The 24,000-nt window shown below is 39.9% G+C and overlaps 2 protein-coding genes across 2 annotated transcripts in view; both read left to right on the top strand.

Annotated features, from left to right (window-relative positions):
• The first annotated feature begins 284 nt into the window (after positions 1-284).
• On the top strand, positions 285-15,203 carry LOC140931538 (uncharacterized). The gene is made up of 7 exons (XM_073381345.1): positions 285-504; positions 2,547-2,680; positions 4,333-4,475; positions 5,724-6,209; positions 7,147-7,225; positions 7,386-7,546; positions 10,100-15,203. The coding sequence occupies exons 1-7, from the start codon at positions 402-404 to the stop codon at positions 14,208-14,210; spliced, it is 5,217 nt and encodes a 1,738-aa protein (XP_073237446.1). The 5' UTR covers positions 285-401; the 3' UTR covers positions 14,211-15,203.
• LOC140931537 (uncharacterized) overlaps positions 14,587-24,000 on the top strand; it is a 48,365-nt gene continuing 38,951 nt past the window's right edge. Inside the window, exon 1 of the mRNA XM_073381344.1 lies at positions 14,587-14,640. Within this exon, the coding sequence (XP_073237445.1) occupies positions 14,587-14,640 (54 nt within the window). The remainder of the gene's footprint in view (positions 14,641-24,000) is intronic.

Genomic DNA, 24,000 nt, shown 5'->3' with positions numbered 1-24,000 from the left:
GCTAAGCTAAGCTAACAAGCTAAGTGGCATTAAAATGTCGCAGAGTACCTTTTAATGGATGCATCCTCGTCTGGTAAGTGGCCAAATTATGAGATTTCTTAAGAGTATATTGTTGTGTGTACTGATCGAGGAGCTGAGGGCCGAAGCTGAGATGTTCACCACGAACGATACTACACTCGCACTGCATGATGGGATTTCCCGCGCTTGCATGAAAAAGGCATTCATTAGGGAACCCGGGAAAAAGGCATCGAAAACAGCTGAAATTTATAGTGATGATCTCGTGTTATTTTTCAGTGTTGTCTCCAAATATCTCCCCTTCGTCGACATCAACGTTTTCCTTTGAACATTAGCTTTCACCAGAAGAGTTTTAACCGCGATCGCTGCAATAGAAACCCGAAATTATGTCTTCGAACAGAAGAGCTTCGTTTCAAGTGAATGTGCTTCGGCGGAGCCCTCGACGAAGAACGAAGACTCCATCTGTTAATGAACTGCCGAAGAAATGTAGTGAGTATACAAGAAGTCTATTTTTATTGCGCTTGTATGTTGTAGTTTCATCTAATGTAGTAAATCTCATGTTCTGATTGCTTGCGGTCGACGCAAACTATAGGGACGTTGCGTTGTGAAGTTCTATTGTTGTGCCGTCTTCTTTGTTGGGAATAATTAGGGTTAACGAAACCGTTGTTGAGTGGAGGCATTTTGTCTTATACTTCGACGATAATGGCTTTAAGTTACCTTGAAATTGATTTTTATTACATTGAAGACGTCTATGGTCTCAACGACACTGCTACGACTTGCTAAAATAGGTTCATGTGGCTTTGAATGTCTATAATAAAGCTGGTTACACTGTCAGTTTTCCATAATTTTTATAAAAATTCCTTTCCATTACAATGATCTATGAACTAAGTCGTTTGTAGAGTGGTACAGCCTCTTTGATCTGACCTTGCATGGTTAGTAGTAGCAGAATAAGACACAAAATTCAGGACAGGTTTTTAGACATCAGTAAACATTCCAGCCTCCATCATTTTGAACTTCTTATTACAAGGAAAAAAAAAGAAATTTCAAAGAATTCCAGCAAAAGTCATTTGAACCAATTAGAGCTAGACTAAAACATTAAAAGATTAAAATAATAGCACCTCAGTGAATCAAAAACTGCATTCCTATGAGTGCAATTTCACAAATTGTTTACACTGTCTGCTGTCTGATTGTGAAAAAAATAGAATTTATTTGTATTTACCAGAGTATTTACCAAATCAGTGAATAGCAATTTTTGCGCATTTTGATTGGCTCCCGTTCCTTGGAATATCCTTGGCTATTCACTGTTTTGTGTCCAGTGCCAAGATGGCGTCTCGTTTCAAGACATATTTGGAAGACGAAATTTGAGCGATAAATGAAGCAGTCGTACAAATAAATACCAAGAAAGCGACGAACTCTGGCTTGTCGGTGTTTACTGGTAGGTAGAAAATTATTTTCAAGCTGAATTTGCAAAAAAATGGTAAAAATGCACTTGATAAAATCCCCAAACTGTTTGTAAATTGTAAACAAAGTTCCTACTAAGTGATGTTTTTAGGCGACAAGAAGGTTTGTTTTTTTGTTTTTATCCAACTGATTCAGTAAATACTAAAACAACTATCCCCCTCAGGGTTGGTGAACAGCGCTTGATATATACCTTGATGCTTCGCGTCTTGGTATAAATTATATCCACCACTATTCACCTCCCCTTCGGGGGATAGTTGTATATTATTTTCTTACTAATGTGTACAGCTAGAAATTCATGTGCAGAAGTTTATTTTGTTTTATTTTATTAGCCTAACCACATGAAGCCAGTTATTGTGGGCCCATAACAGTCCCTTCCCCCATAAAAGTTAGAGCACACTTTTAAGGTCTATGTCCCCTACCCCTTTTCAATACAATGTTGTAGGTTCTGATACCCCTTGGAAAGGAATAGAAAGGGAGAGGGAAACAGGGCTAACAGCTTAGCACTGGTTATGATTTACAGTGTTCACTCCAGGCTGCATTTTTGCATCATTGACATGGTAAATTACAGTATATCCTGACCCAAAATGAAATTATAGTAGTGTCATACGGTCAATAGAAACTAAAGAAAACAAGTTTATAGATCACACAGCAGTGGGCATTTGACAGTAAATAACATAAAAACATGTGATTTCCAGCACTCTTTGTGTCAGGCATTCCATGCAATTCTGAGAAAGACTGGAAGCTGCACATTTTGCATGTATTGCATTGGCCATCAATGTTTTTCTTAGTTCATTTGTTCTTCTTTGTAAGAAGGAGCAAAGAAGAATGATAAGAGACAGGAGAGATAGTTTGGATGATGTCAGTTTTCCAAAGTTTTTTTTAGATGTAAGAGCATAGCTAGACCTGGACAAGTGTTAAAATGACCCAATTTAAATTAGCATGAGGGACAGTACATAATGACCCACTTTGACAAATTTCTAAACTGAACTCTGGATTGATTGGTTTTGTCAAGAGGCCTCAGCTACAAAAGTTGCACCGTAATACTGGATCTCTTGTTTTCTCTTATTAAGAAATAAGTCCTAGAGGGAAACGAAAACTGGAGTTTCAGCACGAGAAGCCACTGAAAGGACGAACATACTACTTGGATCTTCCAGGCTACAGGAAACTCAACAGTTTACAAACAAGAATCAAGGAGTTAGGAGGGGTAAGATATGAGGACGTCTCTTTCCTTTACATCTACAGACGACGTCAGTCTCTATAACTTCATGTGTTCCCTACCTCTATGGCAGCCGGGCTTACACAACGTGTGGTTCCAAAAATTATCCATACCTCCCCCACGGAAGGGATTTTTCCCTAGACCCCACCTTACCTCTCGGGAAATTCCAGTCAAGCTTCATACATCAGGAGTTTCTACTCCCTTCTATGGGGGGAGTATAGATATTTTCTGGAACTACACAATCTTGAAAAGACCCTGAATTCCAGAGGAAGTTCTTGAAGAGTCCTTGATAAAGATCTTAATTTCTGGTGCACACCCTGTCTACAATACAGACACCTCTGTAATGTGACAGTTAGGCTGGTCCCTTTGGTGGTGATTTCATTACAAAAAGCTATAAGTGGGTCCTGGCACTTATCTTGTGAAAAATCATTTCTCAGTCCAAAAAAGAAATCAGTTATTTTTGTTGGAGTATTTACATTGAATTGCCACTGTTTGTTTGTTTAGAATCTACTTTTGGACAGCTGTGAAAGGCAGACAATAAATTTTTGCTCTCTTGACTGAGATAAGTTTTATAACAGACAAAAATCACACCAACATTACTCTTCAAACATCTCCAAATCAATCAGTTGATTCATACCCTGAATTATTTGCCACTTTGGAGATTTTCATGTGTCAGAGACACAGGGTGCAGAGACACTGAATATGTTATAACAGTCATTTGTTTTGGCTGGGCAGCAATATTTTCTATCAGTTTAAGAAGGGCTGACCACCTGGCCTTACATGGTAAATACTTAGGAAAAAACATTACCTTTTGTAACAGGAAAATGTACAATTAACGTGACATTTTTAACTGTATTCATAACATGAATCCCACGGCAAGACCAAGTATGGAGGAAAACAAGTCACATGTGGCATCCATGTTTTTTTGCTCAAAGAAGAAATATCTACACATCTATTTCTGGGGCTTTTTCGTCAAATTTCAAAACTTTCAGGGCTTGTAAGGACCAACAAGAACCAAGTTTGCTGTTTGTGCCTCAATGCTACAACCATTTGCAAAATACTTGCAACACTGTACAGTAGTTGGGCTTAATTGGCCTGCCCATGATCTTGTGCTTGCGATCACCCTTCTTCCCTTGTCAAAGTTGCAAGTAATACAAGACCTTTCTCAAACCATTGAGGAACAACTCTGAATGAAGGGGAGGGAGGGAGTGAGTGTTATATCTCATATGTGTGACTAGCAGCAATTTGTGGTTAAAAAGGCCATTTTTTCGACAGAGTGTCTTATCATTAATTGTAACTGGTTTTAGCAGGATGCAATATTTGCATTGTCTGGTTATAAAGTCCAGCTGTATCCATGTTTAGCCATACATTATCAGAGATGTAGCAAAGGAGAAGCTAAGCAGGCTTTCTTATTTGTCAAACTGGCTTTTTTACTAAGTTGCATGTTTAAAATTACTCCATGTCTTTGTTTCCCAGAGCAGGTGAAATTAGCTGGCAGCTCATCCCTGCATTATAAAGCAATTCATCACGAAGTTGATGAAAGTCCACAGAAAGAAGAGCTCTTAGCTATTACATGTAATTGTGTAAGTCATATGTCTTGTAAGATTGAGTTTTGATGAGATATCTGTTTTCCTTAAAAGGTGGTAGAGGAGTTCCTGAGTAAGGACATCAGTTGCGTTGTTACAAACAGAAAAGATGTCGAAACAGGCTGCTCACCTCGAAGTAATTCCACACCCAGCCCCATCCTGTCAATTCCAAGTCCATTCCCTGGAAATACCAAAAGGTAAAAACCTTTTAATTGAATATAATATAAATACAATAGATGGTTCTTAAGAGTGGTAACAGAGAGGTTCTGTTTAACTCTAGCCAGCAATATGCCCCCTTTCTGTCTACATGTATATATATACTGTTACAGGTTGATTCTCAATTTATAATGTCTCCTAGTCCTAGGAGAAAAAATGCACTTTATTTGAGTGTCAAGTATTGAGCACAAAAGTACTAATAAGGGACACTATATAATAACGTCTCCGACTGGAGACGAGACTGCACTTTACGTGGTCATCCAAGCCATGCGAAGGTCTAGCCGCTTGCAGTGCAAAGGGAGTACCTTCATTTCTCAGTTATTTTAAGACCCTCAACATTGGTCCAGCCACGGTAATCAAACCCGGGACCCCCCGCTCTATAGTCAAGCGCTCTTCCAACTGAGCTAATCCTGCTGCAGTTAGAATCAATCTAGGTTAAAAAATTTTATCCAGAAACCAAATTTGACCCATAACATATAAATCCCAGGGAAAGAAGGCATTCCTTTTGCTTTCAAATTGGGACTTGGGAAGTTTGGAGAGCACTCAAGAAGCTAGAGTTGTTCTCGGCCATGCCTAGAGCACTGTGCCGTATTTGGGCTTAAATGGCCTGTCAATGATATTGTGCTTGTGATCGCCTTCCTGCCCTTGTCAAAGTTTCTAGTAACACAAGACCCATTCTCAAACCTTGGAGGAACAACTCTAAATGGAGTGGTACCCTTCTTAAGTCCAGGGTTGTCAGAAGGTTTTGAAGTAGACAGCTGAGTTCTTAAAGTAAGCAGCCAGTCCAGAGACATTTTATTTATAAAACACCATCCATAAACAAATTCTAAGTAGAGTAGCCAGCCGATACAAACCAAGTAGGTGGATATTTTTGCCAGCAGCTGGCTACTTTTGACAACCGCGAGTACTCTCCAAACTTCCTGCGTGCATCCATAACTCTACATACGCAGGTTAAGCATGAACCAATTATTAAACTTCTCTCTCTTTTTAAAAAGATTAACTCTGAAGTTTTGATGAAAATCTTAGACTTAGACTGCCCTAAATTGATTGCCAGGTTCTACAGGTTTTGCTGCCCTCACTCTGAATGTTCTGTGTCAATGAATTCATAATTAGAGGTAAAACAGAGTGATGATTTATGTTAATCTGGTTTACCAATAAATAATAATGATTATAATGATCGTTCGAACTTCATCAGCAATGATATTTCTCTGCGTTCACTTTTATTCTAGCTCATCAGCAAAGGGTTTTGCAGTACCATCTCCTCTAAGTGCAGACTCTGCCAGTGCTGAACAGCCAGGACCACACCCTCCTAAACACAATATACGTGGCAAGGCCCTTGCAGCACAGGCAGCACTTACATGCAAGCATGGTACTAGCAATGTCATTGCCAATGCAAGAAATTGGGGTGTGGAAATTGTATCACTTGAGGAGATGCTGGAAACCTTAGAGCAGTTTGGAAGCATTGTGAAAAAGTCCTCAGCTAGCAAACCACTTGTAACTGGACGAGTGCCAAAGCAAAGTGTTAAACCTAAGGTGCGAAAGTTGCGTGCTCCTTTCATCAAAGTTGAGGATCATAGCCGTTGCTACAAGCCACTGGTCCATGAGTTGAAGGAATGGCCCAAGATTTATTTTGATAGTCCTCTGGGAAGCTGTCCATTTGACCCTCCAAAGGTTGATGTGGAAAATGATCATGAAGGACAAGACAAAAGCAAGAGGTAAAGAACTTAAATGACATGTTGCATGAATGGAACACCAAGTGCTGTTGGATTCAATGCCAATGTTCCCCCATATAAGGGCTGAAAATCAGTATTTAAAAAATTAATAGACAACAATTTTCCATGTTCTTTTCTCTTACCCTTTAAGCACAAGTATCCATTGCAAACACAATAATTTTCCAGACTGACTCCTTTTAGGGAACTAACCAGGGTTGTCAGAAAGTTTTGAAGTAGACGGCTGAGTTGTTTAAGTAAGCGGCCAGTCCAGGGATATTTTATTTAAAGAACGCCATCCATAAAGAAATATCGAGCATAGTAGCTGGCTGATACTAACGAAGTAGGCGGCGATTTTTGCAGTAATTTCTGTGGCAGCTATTATGGCTGTTGTTTAATGATGCATATTTCTTTTAGCCTTTATTGTGCTTTAAAATAGGACGATATACTGTGATACAAATATTTTGGAGTCTGTCTTCAGATTAACTGTCTGGTTACATAAAGGCCAAAGCATTTTCAATTTCAGACTCGCTTTTTTTAACTGGGACTCATTGGTTCTTGACTGGGACTCAAGATTGAAAAAGATCAAAAGAAGAAGATCAAAAAGTCCCAGGACTCAGCATAACTATTGGTGACAAAATCACTGCACCTGAGGGTTTATTCTTAGGCTTAATCTTAAAGCCAGTGTTTATGGCATAATAAACAGACCAAGGAAGAATATAATGTACTGCTCAACTGCTTTTTTTTAAATGGTGACCTTTAACCACAGAATAATGCATTATTAGTCAACATGGCCTGTCAGCCTGTCAGGTTGTAAAAACCTGTTTCACAGGGCATTACTAGTTGTAAGTAACAGAGCTGTTTTTTAGTCACTCAACCCATTCAATTCCTTTGTTGTGATCATTCAAATCTAAACTCATGTATTGTGCGTATAATGTCACAGGAATCAAGTCAAAGAAGATAAACACAAGAAGAAAGGATTTTGTGAATGCTGTTGTGTTCATTATGAGGATCTAGACTTGGTGAGAAATGTGACAATTTTCTTTTTTAATTAAAAAATCATTGAATTAATACATGAATTCAGACCTAAAACTGCTTTTTCGTAGTCTTAGCTCAACACTCAGCTCAGTAAGATTGTCTTTTTGTGAAGTGTGACAAGCATCTGTTGTTGTTTCCATGTAGCACCTACAAAGTGATCGGCACCAGTCCTTTGCTAGAGATCCATCAAACTATCGTAGTTTAGATGAGTTGATCAAAAAAGGCCCTAGCTTACAGGCCTTCCTGGAGAAAATGTTACTACAACATGAACAGAAGCAGAAAGAACAACAAGCAAAAAAGACGAGGTGAATACTGTAAAAATATATAGTATAGTTCAAGTTTATGGTAGCATAAACTGTTGTTAATAACCTGAGAATGATGCCCTATGAAAGCACACTTAGGACATACTAGCAACAATCATGTCTCTGTTCTTATGTCACACAACGTGCAACATTTGTATAGGTTTTTGTACTAAGTAATGGTAGATACTAGTTCAAAGTACAAGAAAGAACAATGAACACTAACTAGTTGTTTGATTACAATGTATCCTTGTTCTTTGGCAAAGTCCACTGTAATGTAGCATGATATATTACTAGACTCTACAAAGGTTCCATTCATATTATCACATGCTTATCATGCTCATGTGGTCCTTTTTTTGCGGTACACTGTCCTTTCCCAGTCAAAAATATGACGCCAAATAGACCTCTTCGGTGAAGCAGTCTCTCTTTATTAAAATACACCGTCTTCACAAATGGCGGACACGCGGGAAAAAACTGGTGCCTAGTCATGAAAGCGAGGCGTTGGAGGGTAAACAAAAATTGCAAATGAAGACTTTCAATGAACTTGCAGAGTGTTTAGCACGGATTCCACCTAAAATAACTTTGTACGGACTTCTTTTTAAATACAATTACGTGGGATGTCTTCTGCTTCTAAAGAGACGCGTATATCTTCAAGGAAACAGGATGATTTTGTAGGTTTCCGAAGCAAGTGGGCGATGGCTGGAGAAAAGCGGCAAACATGTTGGCCCAAACTTCACATTGAAACCGAGTTCGAAAGCCAGCTCACTGCAATTCGGTAAAACAAAAATATAAACAATGCAAATCTTGGTGGCAAGAAACAAAGAAATAAGCGATGGATATATGGCCTACTTGTTAACGCAAGAGACGTGTGCCATTGAACAAAACAGTTCAAATCGAGATGGAAAAAAGGAAGACAGGAAAGAAGCGGTGACTGAGGTTTCGATGAAGTTATGTTTGGTTTTTGTTTGCCAGGACGTTATTCTCTGGTCTTTATCGATGACGGACATCAATGAAAACTATCTTTTTGGTATAAATGCAGGAGCGATCGAGTGGAGTACGCTCAAAATTTCAACTTGTTACTCGGCAGACTCGGTAAGCCGGCCACATTTCATTTCAGCGAGTAATTTTCCTATTTCTTATCTTTGGCTGTTAGGAGTTTTAACTTCATGTTCCATAATATTTTAAAAGTGAAGAATACATAAATAAATAAAATGATGGCCTTCTTAAACGGATCTAGACTCGCAGTTAATGATTCGAAACAGAAGCTTGCCGTGTTCAGTCCTGACAGAAACATTGCCTTAAAAGTTTAACCTAGTAAAATGTGAGCTTTATACCACTTTTTTACCAAGAGCTCTCCGAGATAATGCCGTAAAGGAGACCAGGCAAATAGCAAGCCATAAGATTCACACACTAGAGCTTCTAGTTTTGATAAAATTATTTTATTTCGCAATGACAAAGAAATCAAAAGATTTTAAATTTGCACTAAATTTGCTAAGCTCTGCCAACGTACCTCTAACAATTCACTCCTAAGCGACGGAATTAATATCATCCAAAGGAAGTTGTAAATACAGACATACATAGATATGTGTAAAATGTCACTAACATGAATGAATGAGTCTCGTGAATGAATCTTTCACCCGCTCTCGACTTGACCTGTTTTGAGTAATGGCGGAGGTCTCTTCCGTTGACAAGTAGGCCATATATCCGTCGCTTATTTCTTTTTTTCTTGCCACCAATATCTGTTTTTACTTCTGTTTTACAGAATTGCAGTGAGCTGGCTTTCGTATTTGGTTTCAGCGTGAAGTTTGGGCCAACATGTTTGCCGCTTTTCGCCAGCCATCACCCACTTGTCGAGCTTCTGAGGCTTCGGCAACCTACAAAATCATCCTGTTTCCTTGAAGATATACGCGTCCCTTTTGATTGCAAACAGCAAATCAGTACGAAACATTAAAAGCAGAAGACGTCCCACGTCATTGTATTTAAAAAGACGTCCATACAAAGTTATTTTAGGTGGAATCCGTGCTAAACACTCTGCAAGTTCACTGAAAGTCTTCATTTGCAATTTTTGTTTACCCTCCAACGCCTCGCTTTCATGACTAGGCACCAGTTTTTTCCCGCGTGTCCGCCATTTGTGAATACGGTGTATTAAACGTGCAATCTTCATTTTCTTCCCTCCTCTTTTCTTTCTGTTCGCTCTTTCTATTTTTCCCTTCGTTAGTGTGATTTTTGGGCCTTTCGCCCCTTTTCCACTCAAGTGGCCGCAAATTTCTGCAGATGGATATACATGTATAAGACGAGTAACATGCAAGTGAAGTAATATCCCTGTAAGAGCATGATGAACCCTTAATGATTCTGAGAGTCTAATCACTGACTTCCTGAATCAGAAGGAAAGAAACGAAAGGACTATTTACGATAACAACTGCCCTACTCTATTACGATTCTCTCACGAAATATTTAAAACAACTACTAACTGTTTTTTTTTTTATACATACATGTACTATTTGTGTTTAAGGCATACTTTTACCGCTTTTGTAAAAAATGTCTCCTTTCTCCTTTCAGAAATGAATTGACAACTGCAGAAAAATCCGTGGTTGAAAACGAAAATAAAACCCCAACGAAACATAACACGCAAGAAATCTCACCAGATAGCCAAACGCCGGTCGACCATACCCCAGACAAAAAGAACGAGTGCTATACACCCACCAACCCCTCCCCAGGTAACACGAGTAAATGTCAAACATTTACTAACCACTCCTCCCCGGAGAAAAAGTCAAGTGATGATGGTACGCCAGCTAGAGTGTTAAGATCAGGGAGCACGAAATCTGACACCTCGATTGCCGAAAAGCGAAGCTCACGGAGCAGCCCAAGAACACAAATTGCTTTGAAGGAAAAGAATAACGAGGAACTATGTACTACAGAACAAAAGTTTGTAAAAACGAAAGAGCTTAATTTGGAGAAATCAAGCAATAAGTCACCCGAAAAACGAGCACGTCATGCTAAAACGCCTTCGACGTTATCTAGCGCCGTTGCGGGACGTTCCAACAGCGACAAGCCTGCGTCTGGTGTTCAGGAAGAGCAAGACAGCCATGTGCCTGCAAAGACAACGCTTAAAAAGAAGTCACCAAACCGAGAAAATCAAGCAGACCCTGCGGAAGCATGCTTGAAAACTCAAAGACGTCAATCAGATTCTTCTGGTGAGAGCAGCAGCAAAGAAAATCAAGATCCTGCTGCTCCGGTTTATTATTCAGTAGAGACGGCCGATTATGAAGAACACATGGGACGATCGATGCTTCGATCTAAGACGATTCTTGACGACCACCAACTGCACCTCAACGAAGATTACGTCGAACACGAGAGTCGTGTCGACGCTAAAACTGTTGAGGAAGGAGAGTTAAATCAAGATGTGGAAATGGCTTGTTCTAAAAAGTCAAGTCTTAGATCTGCGACAAAGTTGAGTCCTGCTCACGAATTAACAAATATAAGCTTACCAACAACAGATGAAGAAATCACTAATGCGGAAGCGCAAAAACAAAGCCCTGAAATACCGAGCGGTTGTTCTGCTGAAAAAATGAGTCCCGCTCGAGAGTTAAGGAACCTTAAATCGCCAGCAGAGATGGAAGAAGGGAACTCTTTGGAGTTGGAAAAGGGAAGCCCTAGACGAAGGAGTCTTAGATCTGCTTTGAAAGTCAGCCCCGCTGGAAAATTGAAGAGTTCTGAATCACTAAAAGAGAAGGAAAAACATCAGAGCCCCATCAAAGATGACTGTGGACAAGAACATGAAAAGTCAAGAACCAAGACTCTTTGTTCTTTTTCAAAAATGAGTCCTGCCAAAGATTTAAAGATCACTGAATCGCCCACTAGGGAAGAAGAGAGGAGTGCTGAGGTTGTGGAAAAGGGAAGCCCCAGAAGATCAAGCCTTAGATCTGCGACAAAGTTTAGACCTGTTGAAGGATTAAAAAGTCCTAAGTCGCCAAAATCAGTAAAAGAGACCAATGCAGCGGGAGAAAACTTACAAAGAACCACACGATCGCGAACTCAATTTTCATCGAAGACAAGTAGCCAGTCCTTAGGTGAAAGCACTTTCCTGAGTACAACGAAAGCAAGTAAAATGTCCATCAATAATGGCACAGTGGAAAACACCTTTCTTTCGACGCAGATGAATGATTGCTCAAATTCTGGAGAAATCACAGCAAGTAGTGTTTCTTCTCAAGTTGCTGAGGGATCCACAGACAAAGAAAAGTCAGCGTTTAACGCGGATAAAAGGAAGACGAATCCCCACATTCAAGAAAACGTGAGTGCGAGCGATACACGTCCCTCAAGAGGAGGCAAGACAGTAGCAGACAAAAGCCAGTCAGACAGCCAAAGTCCCCAATTTCGTTCCCGTGGTTCCGAAGTTGTCACTCATGTTAAGGTGCAGTTGCAAGACTGTCGCCGAATGTGCGTTGGTCGCAACAGACCTGTACTGGAAAGACAATCCGATGAATCAGAAACAGAGAGCATTCAGTTGTCAAGTGAGGAGAACTATTCGCCAACTAAAGACATGCCCAAAAATGGCACGTCTTCGGGCGAAGAGGGGGAAGAGATCTCTAGTACACCTACCCTGGACCCTTGCCCTTCATCTCCACGTTCGGAGAAGTCAGGATACTCCGACGAAAGGGGCGAATACAGTTTGCGAAAACGTGCTGAACGACAACAAGAAGAGAAAACAGGCGTCACCAGAAGGACACGATCAAACTACAAAATTTCCAGTGAGGAGTTACAAAAGGCTGGCACTTCTGCTCGTGAACGCAGGAAAACCGTTCCTTTTCCTTATACAAGCGTCAAGACGAAGAGTCCAAAGCAAAGATGTAATTCTCTCCGAACCCTTGGGAATAGCACACCAGAAAAGAAAAAGGTCAAAAAGAGTAAAGCCATGAAAAGCCCACTTAATGAAAGTCCTCAAAGAAATGTCCCAAGAAAAGAGCCCTCGTCTGAATCCGAATCCAGCGCCCCTTCTGAGAGCCCTCGTAGCGGGCCCATTCGTGAAGCAAGAGACAGGCTGAGGCCTGTGGCTGTTTGTAACTTGAGTAGAGCGAGCCTTGACAGGGAAAATACAGAAACTCTTTCAGTGTTATCAGAAACCACCGCTTCGTTGGGAAATCTTTCGACAGTCGCTTTTTGCGGGACACCGCGTCACTCGAATCCCGAGGACTTGAAACGTGTGGGTCATCGCCCGAAAACAGGTGAAACGTTGCTGTCAGAAACGGAACTCTTGAGGCAAGAGGGGTCTCAATCAGCTAATTTTTTGGATAAAGATCGCACTATGGAGCCAAAATTTTCTCGCTTGTTTGATTCAGATGACGAGCCCGAAGACTTCTATGGTTTCCATGTACCACAGTTTGACAGGTCGTTTTCGTCGGAAGGAGATCTAAGTTATAAAATAAATTCTATAGTGGAAAGTATGAGTCAGGTAGAAGAAAGTCAAGGTACTATAGATGATGTTGAAAATGTCACCATACAAAAGGATGATACTGAAACCGAAAATGAACAAGAAAACGGTGCCAAAACCATTGACGAAAGGGAGATCATCAGACAAGAAAGAATTTACCAGAAAGTTGTCGAACAAAGAACCTCAAAAGTCTATGAAAGGAAGGTGACACGAAAAAGAAAATCAGTTAGTCCTATTGAAAGTGTCATTGCTGATGTAGAGAGGGTTCAGTCTTATTCCAGATGCGAACGACAAAGAGTCGGTGGTTTTTCCATGGATGATTCTTCCTTTGTGGAAGATGTTGATGAAGATGACGACGTGTTCAGTGCAGTGTCTGACAGCAGTGAAGGAGAAGAAGATGAAGTGTCATCACCGCTCAGCATCACTTCCTGGAGAAAGAAACGGAAGTCTGAAGACCTCCAACCGGAAATTGACAGGCCAGCGAAACGACGAAGGCCGCAAGAGCGATGGAGTGAGCTGTCTCTGGCTGAGTCGTCCGTCAGAAGTTCCATGTCTGAAACTCCCGTAAAATCTAAACCAGGAGGAGGACAGATACGGAAGAAAATTGGTAATAAGCAGCCGACAGGTTTAAAGTCAAAACTTGATGAAATGCTGGAGAAAGGGAACAAAAAACGAGTTAAATCTCTGTCCTCAATTGGTGAGTTCTACGATATTGACGAGCCAGTTTTCCAAACGCTTGAAGAACGCGTTAAACTTCGACGACTCAGGAAGATCTCTCGTAAAGCGCGAGAACGTTCCTCGTCATCTGAGCAAAATCAGAACATCGACACGCCAAGAAAATCAGAATCGAAGACCAAACCTTCTACGACTAAACAAGATACAGCACAAAAGGAGGTCATGCGATTACAAATGGCGTCGCCTAGAACGGGCAATTCGTCCAAGGCAAAGAGTGTTACCCCTCTTCGATCATCTTCGAGGCTTAACCGAGCAAAAAGTTCCTCTGGTGTGAGCGAGTCACCGCTTACTGCTCTTTCTGGGAAACCGCGAAGATCTACGTGGATTGATGAATTTAGCGCGTTTGCATCGCCGCCCTTGGAACTTCCAGGCGTTGGTAGAAAACGCTTTCGATGCTCTACGCCTGCTTCGGCAGGTCATCCTAAACATTCTCTGAGGCTGCGAGTAAGAGACAAAGTGGAGTCACGGAACGCAAAGCAAAAGGATCCGTTTGCGTTTGACGAGTAGTGGAATACTCATAACTAAAGCAAGGAGCGTGTCATATGAGAACCAGAGCTCAAGATTGTTTATAGATACTCATACTGTTATGTGCTTTTGACGTTGTAAATGACCTATGAATTATCACAGGCTGCACACTCATAAAAAAAAAAAAACAGGGATAGGTTTCTTCTCCGTTATGGTGACCACAATACATCGCTGGGTAAGAGCAAGAGACAGTTGAGACCATTTCAAGGTTGCATACCATTAAAAAATCCGTGAACGCACGTTCATCGAGTACAGCGTATAACGGCAGTGACACAAGCCCATTTACCTTTTCGTAGCTGATATAGTACCAGACACTGACATAGTACGTAATATAAAAAGAGCTTTTTTATGAACTAGAATGGATCTTTCGCTTGGTAAATTTCAAGCTATTACGTCTTCTGTTTTGGAGAAGGTCAGAAATATGAGTTTAAAAAACACTTTACATACAACGTACACGGAGTTAGGGATATTGGGATTTTGTGTCATTTGCATCTATGTCCTAATTTTGTGCCGAGATTTTAAGAAGCAAGAACGTTTGCAACAATGTATGCGGGACTTTAACTTTGTAAATTTACTGACAAACGTTGGAAAATGATTACAAACGTTCGGCGCCAAGGTTTCTGAAATAGTTTTGGTGGACAGTACAGGCAACGGTTGACGGTAGTTACCATAGACCGGCAATCAGTAACGTATGTCCACCCCTAACGAGGCCAAAAATCGCTGCCCATAATGCTTGCACCGATTACATCTGTTCCTTTATGTTCTTGAGAAAAAAGTTAAAGAAATAAGAAAATGTGGCAAGATGTACCGTAACACAGAGGGCAAAGTTTTTACACTTTTAACGTTGAACATTTTTAGCAAATATAGCATATGCTGCTATCTTTAGACTGTAACTTCAGCTAAGACTTAGATTTAGAGTTTTATAGAGTATTTTAGAACATGGGATATTGTAACATTTTTACCAGTTCAATTTCATATTGCATTCGACGACTTTTAGATCTTGACGTTTTTGAACGTTTGATGTGTTGTGTGTGAACAATTGTACATATATATCTACGAGAAGAATTTTGAAGTGTTGACTTTTATAATCGAGGCAGTTAATAAAAGTTACAGAAATCTACGTGCAGTTGAAGATCCTTTGATGTCCTTTCGTGGTAAATTAATATAGAGCAGTTTCATTTGACAAGCAAATTGCTTGAGCCAGTCAAAACAGGCACACCCAAGACTTTTCACACAGCTTGCCTTCAGCTCCTCCAGTAGCTAAATAAAATGAAGTAACAAAACATGAATAGTAAGTGATTCCGGGATCAAGTGGTATTTTCAGGGCAATAGCTTGCTTCAAATAGATAAAACGGAAAGACGAACAGTAAGGAAGAAAGTGTCTCCCTGAACGATTCCACGTCGAATGCAGACTTCTCCTAAGGTTTTCCAATTCACAGAGAGATGCTGCTTCTTTTTGGAAGCCTGAGACAATTGCAGAAAATGAAAATATGACTCGTGGATGACGGAGTCCGTAAGATTAGAGGATACTGGAGTAGGACAAGTCCTGGTTTCAGCCTTCTTAGGGGGTGTGGACGTCCCCGCCCCCCGGACAAACGGATCACGACACCAAGGGTATATGACACTGTTTAGCCTTGGGTGGCATCTCATCTAGGACAAGGTACCGAAAACTCACTTTGTGATTGTATTAAATGTTAATACTGACATTATAAATGGTATGACTAGAACTAAAGATGATAGTCTCTTATCAGTTACTTACAGGAGCCATGACAAAGAGAATGTCAAGGAAGGCAGGGCAAATTTCTGCAGATCAAGTAAAGGGGATGGCACCTTATGCCTGGTAGATATTAACTGTTGCCCTGAAGGATGTCAATGGGAAATCACTGGCAGACGACAGTGATCCAGATTCGCCTCGTTGCTTGAGAGCAGGTATCTATTTGATAACGTGCGTTGTGTTAGGTTTAACAGCTGCGTTATTGTTAATAATAATTGTAATTTAAGCCTGAAAAGAACGCTTCCTACCTTTAAGTTCAATATATATTTTCTTATTTACTTATTTTACAAGAATAAAGGAAAAGCAACAGGGTATGAAATTTCACGTCGATACTTATTGTTTTTTTTTGTAGATCGCGAAAGTAAAGTCCCGCTAAAAATTTGTGACAATAACATATATTCGTCCTCCTAATAAGTGCTTTTTGTAGTAATAACGAAAATGTTAACTGCTCAGGTCTTTGAAAAGAACGTTTCTATAAATTATTTGTTGTCCACAGTTCTCATAAATGATTAATGCAACGTTCGCAGCACCTTTTCGACATCGCGCGACAAGCCATCAATTGTTTCTGGTATTATCCAATAATGTGCCTTCATGTTTTGAAATAATAGAAACTGGCTCACTGAGTAAGATTGAATTTACACATTTTATATTAATTACGAGAACATAGATGGAAGGTTTCGTTTATTTGCTAACGTTTTGGAAGAGGATGAAGACATTTCTAACTTTTAAAAGAATCTCGTGTGTCTCTTCTAACTTGGTATAAGAGTCTTTGAGGTAAGCATCGATATTATATTGCATGAAATGTGCTTTGTCATGAAACTAACACTTTTTATAGATCGTTAACATTCAAATATGACAAAGACGTTAGTACAAGTCACAGCATCACAGGAAAGTACAACTCAAGGATTTTAATCAATAAAACTTAGAAATACTGGAAAGCTAGAGTGGGCACTGTTCCCACAAAGATGTGCTTCTAAGACTTATTCAGTACCAATGGATTTGAAGGGTCCTTAATATTTATGAACAAATTTGAATCTTCTGACGTTTATAAGGGTACAGTTAAATCTTCCAAGCAAGTGCCGCATGAAAATAACTATTTCTTTGGTTTACACCGAGCTCCTGTGTTCCTCAATGGAGAAGGCCCAATTAACTATTTTTCTTCCCAAAGCAAAAAAAAATTAGTTTCTCAAAATGAATTTGTAAATTGCTGTATAAGAAAGAAATTAAGAAAGATAATTTTAATAGGAAGTGTAGCTAAACTACATTCATAAACGCTTTCCAGTTGCGCGCTAACAATTAAGAAACCGATTTTGTTTCGAAAACAGCTGCCAGTTTACAAGTGATTGAGTTTTTCAGGTTTTCTGTCGTCTGTTTGTCGTCTCTTCAAATTTGTTTTACAACAGACGACGATTCCTTTTTAGAATTTAAAGTAATTGTTTTGGCTTTAAAAATATTTATAAGGTTTGTTCGCCGTCAGTAACGCTCAAATTAAGTAATTTATGGTCAAATGTCGCCTTCTGCCGGGACACCTCGCCATGAAGGACGCCTCCGATAATACGGGCATCAGCTGAATCCTTGACAAAATTAAAAGACGTTTGACTAATACAAACTTCAGTTGAAAAAAGAAATCAGTTACGCTCAAATTAAGTAATTTATGGTCAAATGTCGCCTTGTGCCGGGACACCTCGCCATGAAGGACGCCTCCGATAATACGGGCATCAGCTGAATCCTTGACAAAATTAAAAGACGTTTGACTAATACAAACTTCAGTTGAAAAAAGAAATCAGTTACGCTCAAATTAAGTAATTTATGGTCAAATGTCGCCTTGTGCCGGGACACCTCGCCATGAAGGACGCCTCCGATAATACGGGCATCAGCTAAATCCTTGACAAAATTAAAAGACGTTTGACTAATACAAACTTCTGTTGTTATAGCCTAGGCTATTTCGGAGTCGTCCGAAACCTTTTTTCGGTCCGGAAGCACAATAAGTTTAATATCCAGACTCTCGTTATGACAGACACGGTACGGCACCTTTCAAAATGAGACACAGCTGAAAAATACATTATCCGTGTTTGGTTAGCATATTTGTTTCTTTTGCTGGATTTACGATTGATTTCATATTGCTCATCAATTGAAACCGTTGACAATGTAAATAAATGTTACTCCTCTATAGAGTGATCGTTTTCTTACGAAATTCATCTGTTTCCCTCCTGTTTTGTTACTGGTTGCCATGGTTTCGGTCAGGTCGTTGGATAGAGTTTATAGAATATAGCAAACGTCGGATTCAAACTCGCAGTTAAAGTGCTATATAATTCTTGGGGATGGATATAGCCAGATATGAAACTGCATTTTACTTGTTTTTATGCAGACGTAATGAATGCTTTAGAACAGGTGAAGAAAAAACTTGATCACGTGCGTTTCTTGTTGCCGTAAAATCTCTTTTTAAAGTGGACAGCGCGAAAAGCTTTTTTCTGGCGGCTTCGGTCTCTTGTCAGCCGACACCAAAGTTTCCCGCCGCACACGAGTTTAAGAATTTATATTCAGATAATCGACTGTCAAGGGAGCTAAAGGTATCGGCTGTTTTATCGACGTATTGCCGGGATAGAAAGTGTCAGAACTTTTTTTTTTGCCGCTAAAATCAGTAATTATTATGTGATTGAGTGTAACAGAAGCCTACGGTAAAAGATTAAAAAAAAGCAATTGCGTCGTTCACGTAGCGAAATGATAACGGGTGAAAAGCTCTTGCTTCTTTTCAACCTCGAAACTACTATGTGTGAAGTGATTTAATTAAAGAATAAGGAGAATTCAGATACCAGAAAGCTTAGAAAAATTTTGCGAGCTCTGCGTTGAGAATCGAACTCACGACCTCCGAGATCTCGTTTGGACGCTCTAACAACTGAGCTACTGGAACTCTAATGGAACAATAGACAACTCCCAAAGCACAATCTCAGCCAAAACGCTAAAAATCTTCAATGTTTACATAACTTTGGGCTTATAGAAGATAATGTCACAGTTTTTCAATGACCATGAAATTCAGAGTCGGGTAGTTAGTTAATCAATTGTGGCCCTGAAAAAATTTTAAGGAAAAAAAACTACGAATTTTTAAGAAAATGCTTTTTTAGTGAGAAGGACTCTTAAACGCTGACAGACGTCAACAAATAGCGAAACTATAATTTCTATATGTTTGCTTTGCTCGAAATCGCGCACATTTACAAGGACCTAAAGCGTTTTGCTGACTTGCAAGGACCCATCTGTTATAACGATGCCCAAAATAATGGGATGAATCTCATAGGTTATTAGATATAATCGTGTAAAGTTTGCTTATCATTTTCGCATAAAATTATGACCTAAATTTGGAAACCGCTGAATTTCTCGAATTGGGTCTTTGCGATTTTGGTGAAACTCTGTTCAGCGCAAGGCAGTAATGCGCACTATGTGTAGCCGAGAGATTTTCACGAAAAAGTGCCGGCAATAGCAGATTTTCGACTCAGACCTCAAAGGGGCGTGGCATTATAACCACGTGACATTTACTCCGATCGCCAAAAATTTTATGTTATATTGTAGATTGATCTATATGTTATGCATTCTTTGTGTTAGACTTACGATAAAAGTAAATGTGGGGATACCAGAGAGCTTCAAAGTAGGATGGTACCCCCCCGAAAAAACTGGGTCGAGTCACCATAATTTGAAATATTCAATTTTACGCTTTCTTTCTGTTCCATAAACTTTAACACAGGAGAAATGCTATCAGAGTATTGTTCCTGGATAGGATTTAAAATTTTCGACTGTAACTCTTAAAACCCGCGACAGTTTGGACAAACTTGACCTTAGTTTTGTTGGTTGCAACAAGAGCCCATAATCGGGAGCGAGTAACTCCCGTGAATCCACCTCAAGGCGTTTTCACATCCCAGTTTATTTTTAGATCGTTTTCCCCCTATAGTATTGGCTTGTTTGAAATTGTCTGATCCGTTCGAACAGCTTTTTTTACGATATAGGAGGGTGCTGTATTAGCCTAAATGAGTTCACACTTTTCATCCAACATTTCTTGTGTTCTCGGAAGTGATATGCCATGTCGCAACGTGCTGAGCAGCTGTCGCAAATGTTGGACCCGCGTAGGCGCAATTGTATGTTTAAATCGTTAAAAGAAATAATCAGCCCAGAATTGTTTTTGTTAAAACTTTGCCATGCAACTTCTTCGACGGTGTGGACCTCATCCGCCATTACTCAACGTCATCCAACTTTGTTGGATCCAAGAATGTTGGATGATTTATGATCTGTTAAAATTGGTCTTAAACACTTCCCTTAGCGGTTAATAACTCCAAATATACAAACAAGTAATTCAAATTGAACAACTTGATTAAGAATCCCAACTGGCAGAAGGCGAACCAGTTGGCTATTTACAAGCATGGCCAAGGATTTGAACACGGGACTACGTGTACCGAGTTCAAATCCTTGGCAAGTGTTCAGAGCGGGACATAAACTCAGGACTTCCGGATTGCAATTCCAAAGCTATAACCACTCGTCCACACTGCCTCCTGTTTGCGTGTTTGAAGGAGCCCCATAAGGTAGTTTACATGAGGAAACTCGCACGAGGGAGTTCTATACAGTGATTACTGCTTGATGACGTATCATGTTTACTCTCCTCGTCGCTCAGTAGGGAGCTTGGCAACGAAGACGTCAACGGCCGCAAAAGCGTCAGCGAAATAGTGAATTGCGCAGCTTCAAACTTCATCGCTCTTATTCCAACACTTAATTTATCAATTGTTGGCGATTTTTTTCAGGAGTTGAATTCACAAGGACTGTATCTTAAAATCATTGTCTTCCATTAACGTCCTCCTTGAAATTAGGAAGTTTCACGTCGTAGTCTTGCAGTGACGGCAAAGAAATGTACATAATAGCTTGATGCACGTGCAAAGTTGTTGTTTTGCCGTTCTCGCTCGCTGGCGCCGTCGTTGTTGCTTAAGCTCCCCAACATACAACGGGACAAGGCCATCTTGGATTGACAAAAATTACGCATGCGCTACCAGTTCCAGTCCACTGGAAGACCAGTTTCATACGGAAAAGAGTGATTGTTTTTCGTTTAATACATGATACGTGGAATTAAATTCTCCTTTCAGTAGAGCAACCACAGTGAACTCGCCAACTGACTCTTTCCTGTGTAGTATTTTCCGTTGGTATTATGTAAACGAATGCAGAGACACGAGAGGGAACCGGGGCCGGAACTAAAGTCGCCAACGTATTATGTAAACACCCCTGAGACAGTGCGATAGCGTGACCAAGTCCTCGTTCCTTGACCAATCAACCAAGGTGTGGGCGCCTCGTTACGTGCAACACTTCCCGCAACAAAGGTCACGCATGAAAGGACAACCGGAAGTTGTAGCCAGAGTCGTTACTCATTCCGTATCATAAACTATTTGAGAGCACTTCGGTCAATGCGGTAAAATACGTATAAATAGAGATTGAAAAGGTTCGCAAAGTGTTATCAATGGATTTACTGGAATTTAAAAGAACTAAGTTTCCCTGGACTAACTGCACGTGAGGCAGGTGAATTACAACTTTACAGTTACTAAGCAAAGGTACGTTGGTACTTTTATATGCCGTTTAACCCTGGCATCTTCACTAGTTTGTGATGTAGCGGAAAAATCACTCAGGGTTCCTGAATTTTAAATGCGAGGCAAACAAAGCTATTGTAGTAAAAATCTGTGTTTACATGAACCAGGCGCACAATATTACGTCTGTCTCAAAATCTTAGATCACTGATCATATCGGAGTACAAGAATACACGCGAAAGAAAATCAGACCTGATGAATATCTTAAACATGTCTTTATAGAGTACTCCGTCGTATATCTGGTCTATTTCGTTTCGAGAGGTTTTGGTTGGTTTTTAACCCAAGCAGGACGAATTTACAATCTTCAGTCCACGACCTATGATTATCCAACGTTAGTAGAAAATTGCAGAATGCGATGTTAAAAAGATTTGAATAGGAGACGACTTGTAGCTACGTCTTTATTGTGGATATACACTTTTTATGCAAAACCAAGTATGCTGTCTTTATGCAATAAAATTCTCAGTGCATCGTTTCAGTGCGTTAAGGTGAACTTCCACGCCGCGTAATTTTTACGTGCGTAAAGAAAATAGAAGCAATATATGAAGAGTCGCGCGTAAACGTTTTAAGTTGAGCGAGGTTCAACTTTTAAGTTTACGCGCGACCTTTCGTTCATACATTACCTCTATTTTGTAAACACAAGTAAATTTCACGCGCGTGTGCTCGTGAAGATAACCCGTCAGTTGAACTTAAGTTAAGTTTGTAGCATACATATAATAAGGTATAGTTATCCTGCAGATAACTTGAAAGCAGGGTTAAACTTGGAAAACAAAACTATGAAGAAAGATAAAAGAGAATGTCGGCTGATGGCCGCGGAGAAAGCGACACTTGTCGAACAAGTGAGAAAACGTTTTTTTAAGGCGGAAAAAGTGGTTTTATTGTTCAGAAATAAGGTTCACTGTAAGCTGCAATGAGAATATCAACATGAAAACAGTGAAATTGGAACCAAATAAAGAATCTGAACGCTCTTTCACGTATTTATTATTATTATCATTACTAGTTTTTGTTCAACAAAAGTACTCCTCAACGTTTGCCCTGACTTGATGATTAACGGTATTTACTAACCAAAACTTTGCCTTCAAAACAGGCAAATTTTATTTTATTATTCTAATAGTTTTAGGGAGTCTTTCCTAAACCTCAGTCAGACTCCCGCTGACTTGAACATGTTTCTTATCGTTATTCGCGTTCGACCGCTGCGCCCTATTGCACTGATCAAATGCAATATATGCCCACCCGGTTTGCTTAAACACTCTTAAACGGCAGTGAATTTTTGTTTGATTTTAATGAGTTTAATTCTTAAAAGAATTAGACTCGTCGTTTCTAAGTAAAGAGCTCAAACTAAGTACTTTGAGATGTAGAGTTTTGTAGCAGACCCTTTTATTTCACGAAATCCTGGAATTTCTTTCTTTCTTTAGCTGTTTCTTCCTTATTTGATCAAGAAGAAACTATTTTTGATGACGTGAAGTCGCGCGTTTCATTGGAATCTTGTCTTGTGATCGCCTGACTGGTTTGCATTGAGTGAGTGAGTGAGTTTGCATCAGCCATTGTAAAAGCTGCCCGTTTGCGCAGTTTGTTTCATAGTAGGATTAAAGCTGCTCAGATCATTGCAATTAAGTCCTTATGCTGGACAACAATGAATAGTTAGAAGTAATTTTGGTATAAAACGAGAAAACTAAACAAACACTTCCCTATGGTCAGTAAAGTTAATACCCGGAGGCTAGAAAGGCTTTCGCTCGATGTAAGCACTTTCGCTATTTCTGATACTTAGCTCTATAATTTGAATAAGTAAATACCGTCAAGCCAATTTTACGCTACGGTATTAGAAAAGATGCATAAACAGCTTCAACGTGCCAAAGTATTGAGCTTTTTTCTATTGGGGTCACTGTCTTTCTTACGATATATGGAAGTTTGTGTTTCGGAACACAGAAAAGTGTTCACTATACGCATGCAGTGCGAAACAGCTATTCCAAACTACACATAACTCCTTTTGGTCAGGGGACGGGCTGTGAGCATATGGAAAAAGTCAGCCTACAGGCCTTGTAGTGCTAGGCTTGCACTAGGTGAGATTTTTCCGGATTGAGATGTTCAAGATTTACTGCATTTAGGGTATTCGCAGGCGTTGGCACACATTGGTTGATCCGAGATCTTTCTATCAGTTTCAAAGTATAATATTCACTTTACATTTTAGATTATAAATTTCCTGCGCGCCGTGGCCATATCGGGACGTTTTAGTTCGGATTCCATGCATCTGCGTGTAAACGGTCAGCATGTTGCGACATGGCATGTCACTTCCGAGAACACAAGAAATGTTGGATGAAAAGTGTGAACTCAGTTAGGCTAATACAGCACCCTCCTATATCGTAAAAAAAGCTGTTCGAACGGATCAGACATT

The sequence above is a fragment of the Porites lutea genome, chromosome 3, assembly GCF_958299795.1.
Source record: "Porites lutea chromosome 3, jaPorLute2.1, whole genome shotgun sequence".
Taxonomy (NCBI): Eukaryota; Metazoa; Cnidaria; class Anthozoa; order Scleractinia; family Poritidae; genus Porites; species Porites lutea.
The sequence above is the reverse complement of the archived record's forward strand: the minus strand, read 5'-3'. Positions and strand labels throughout refer to the sequence as shown.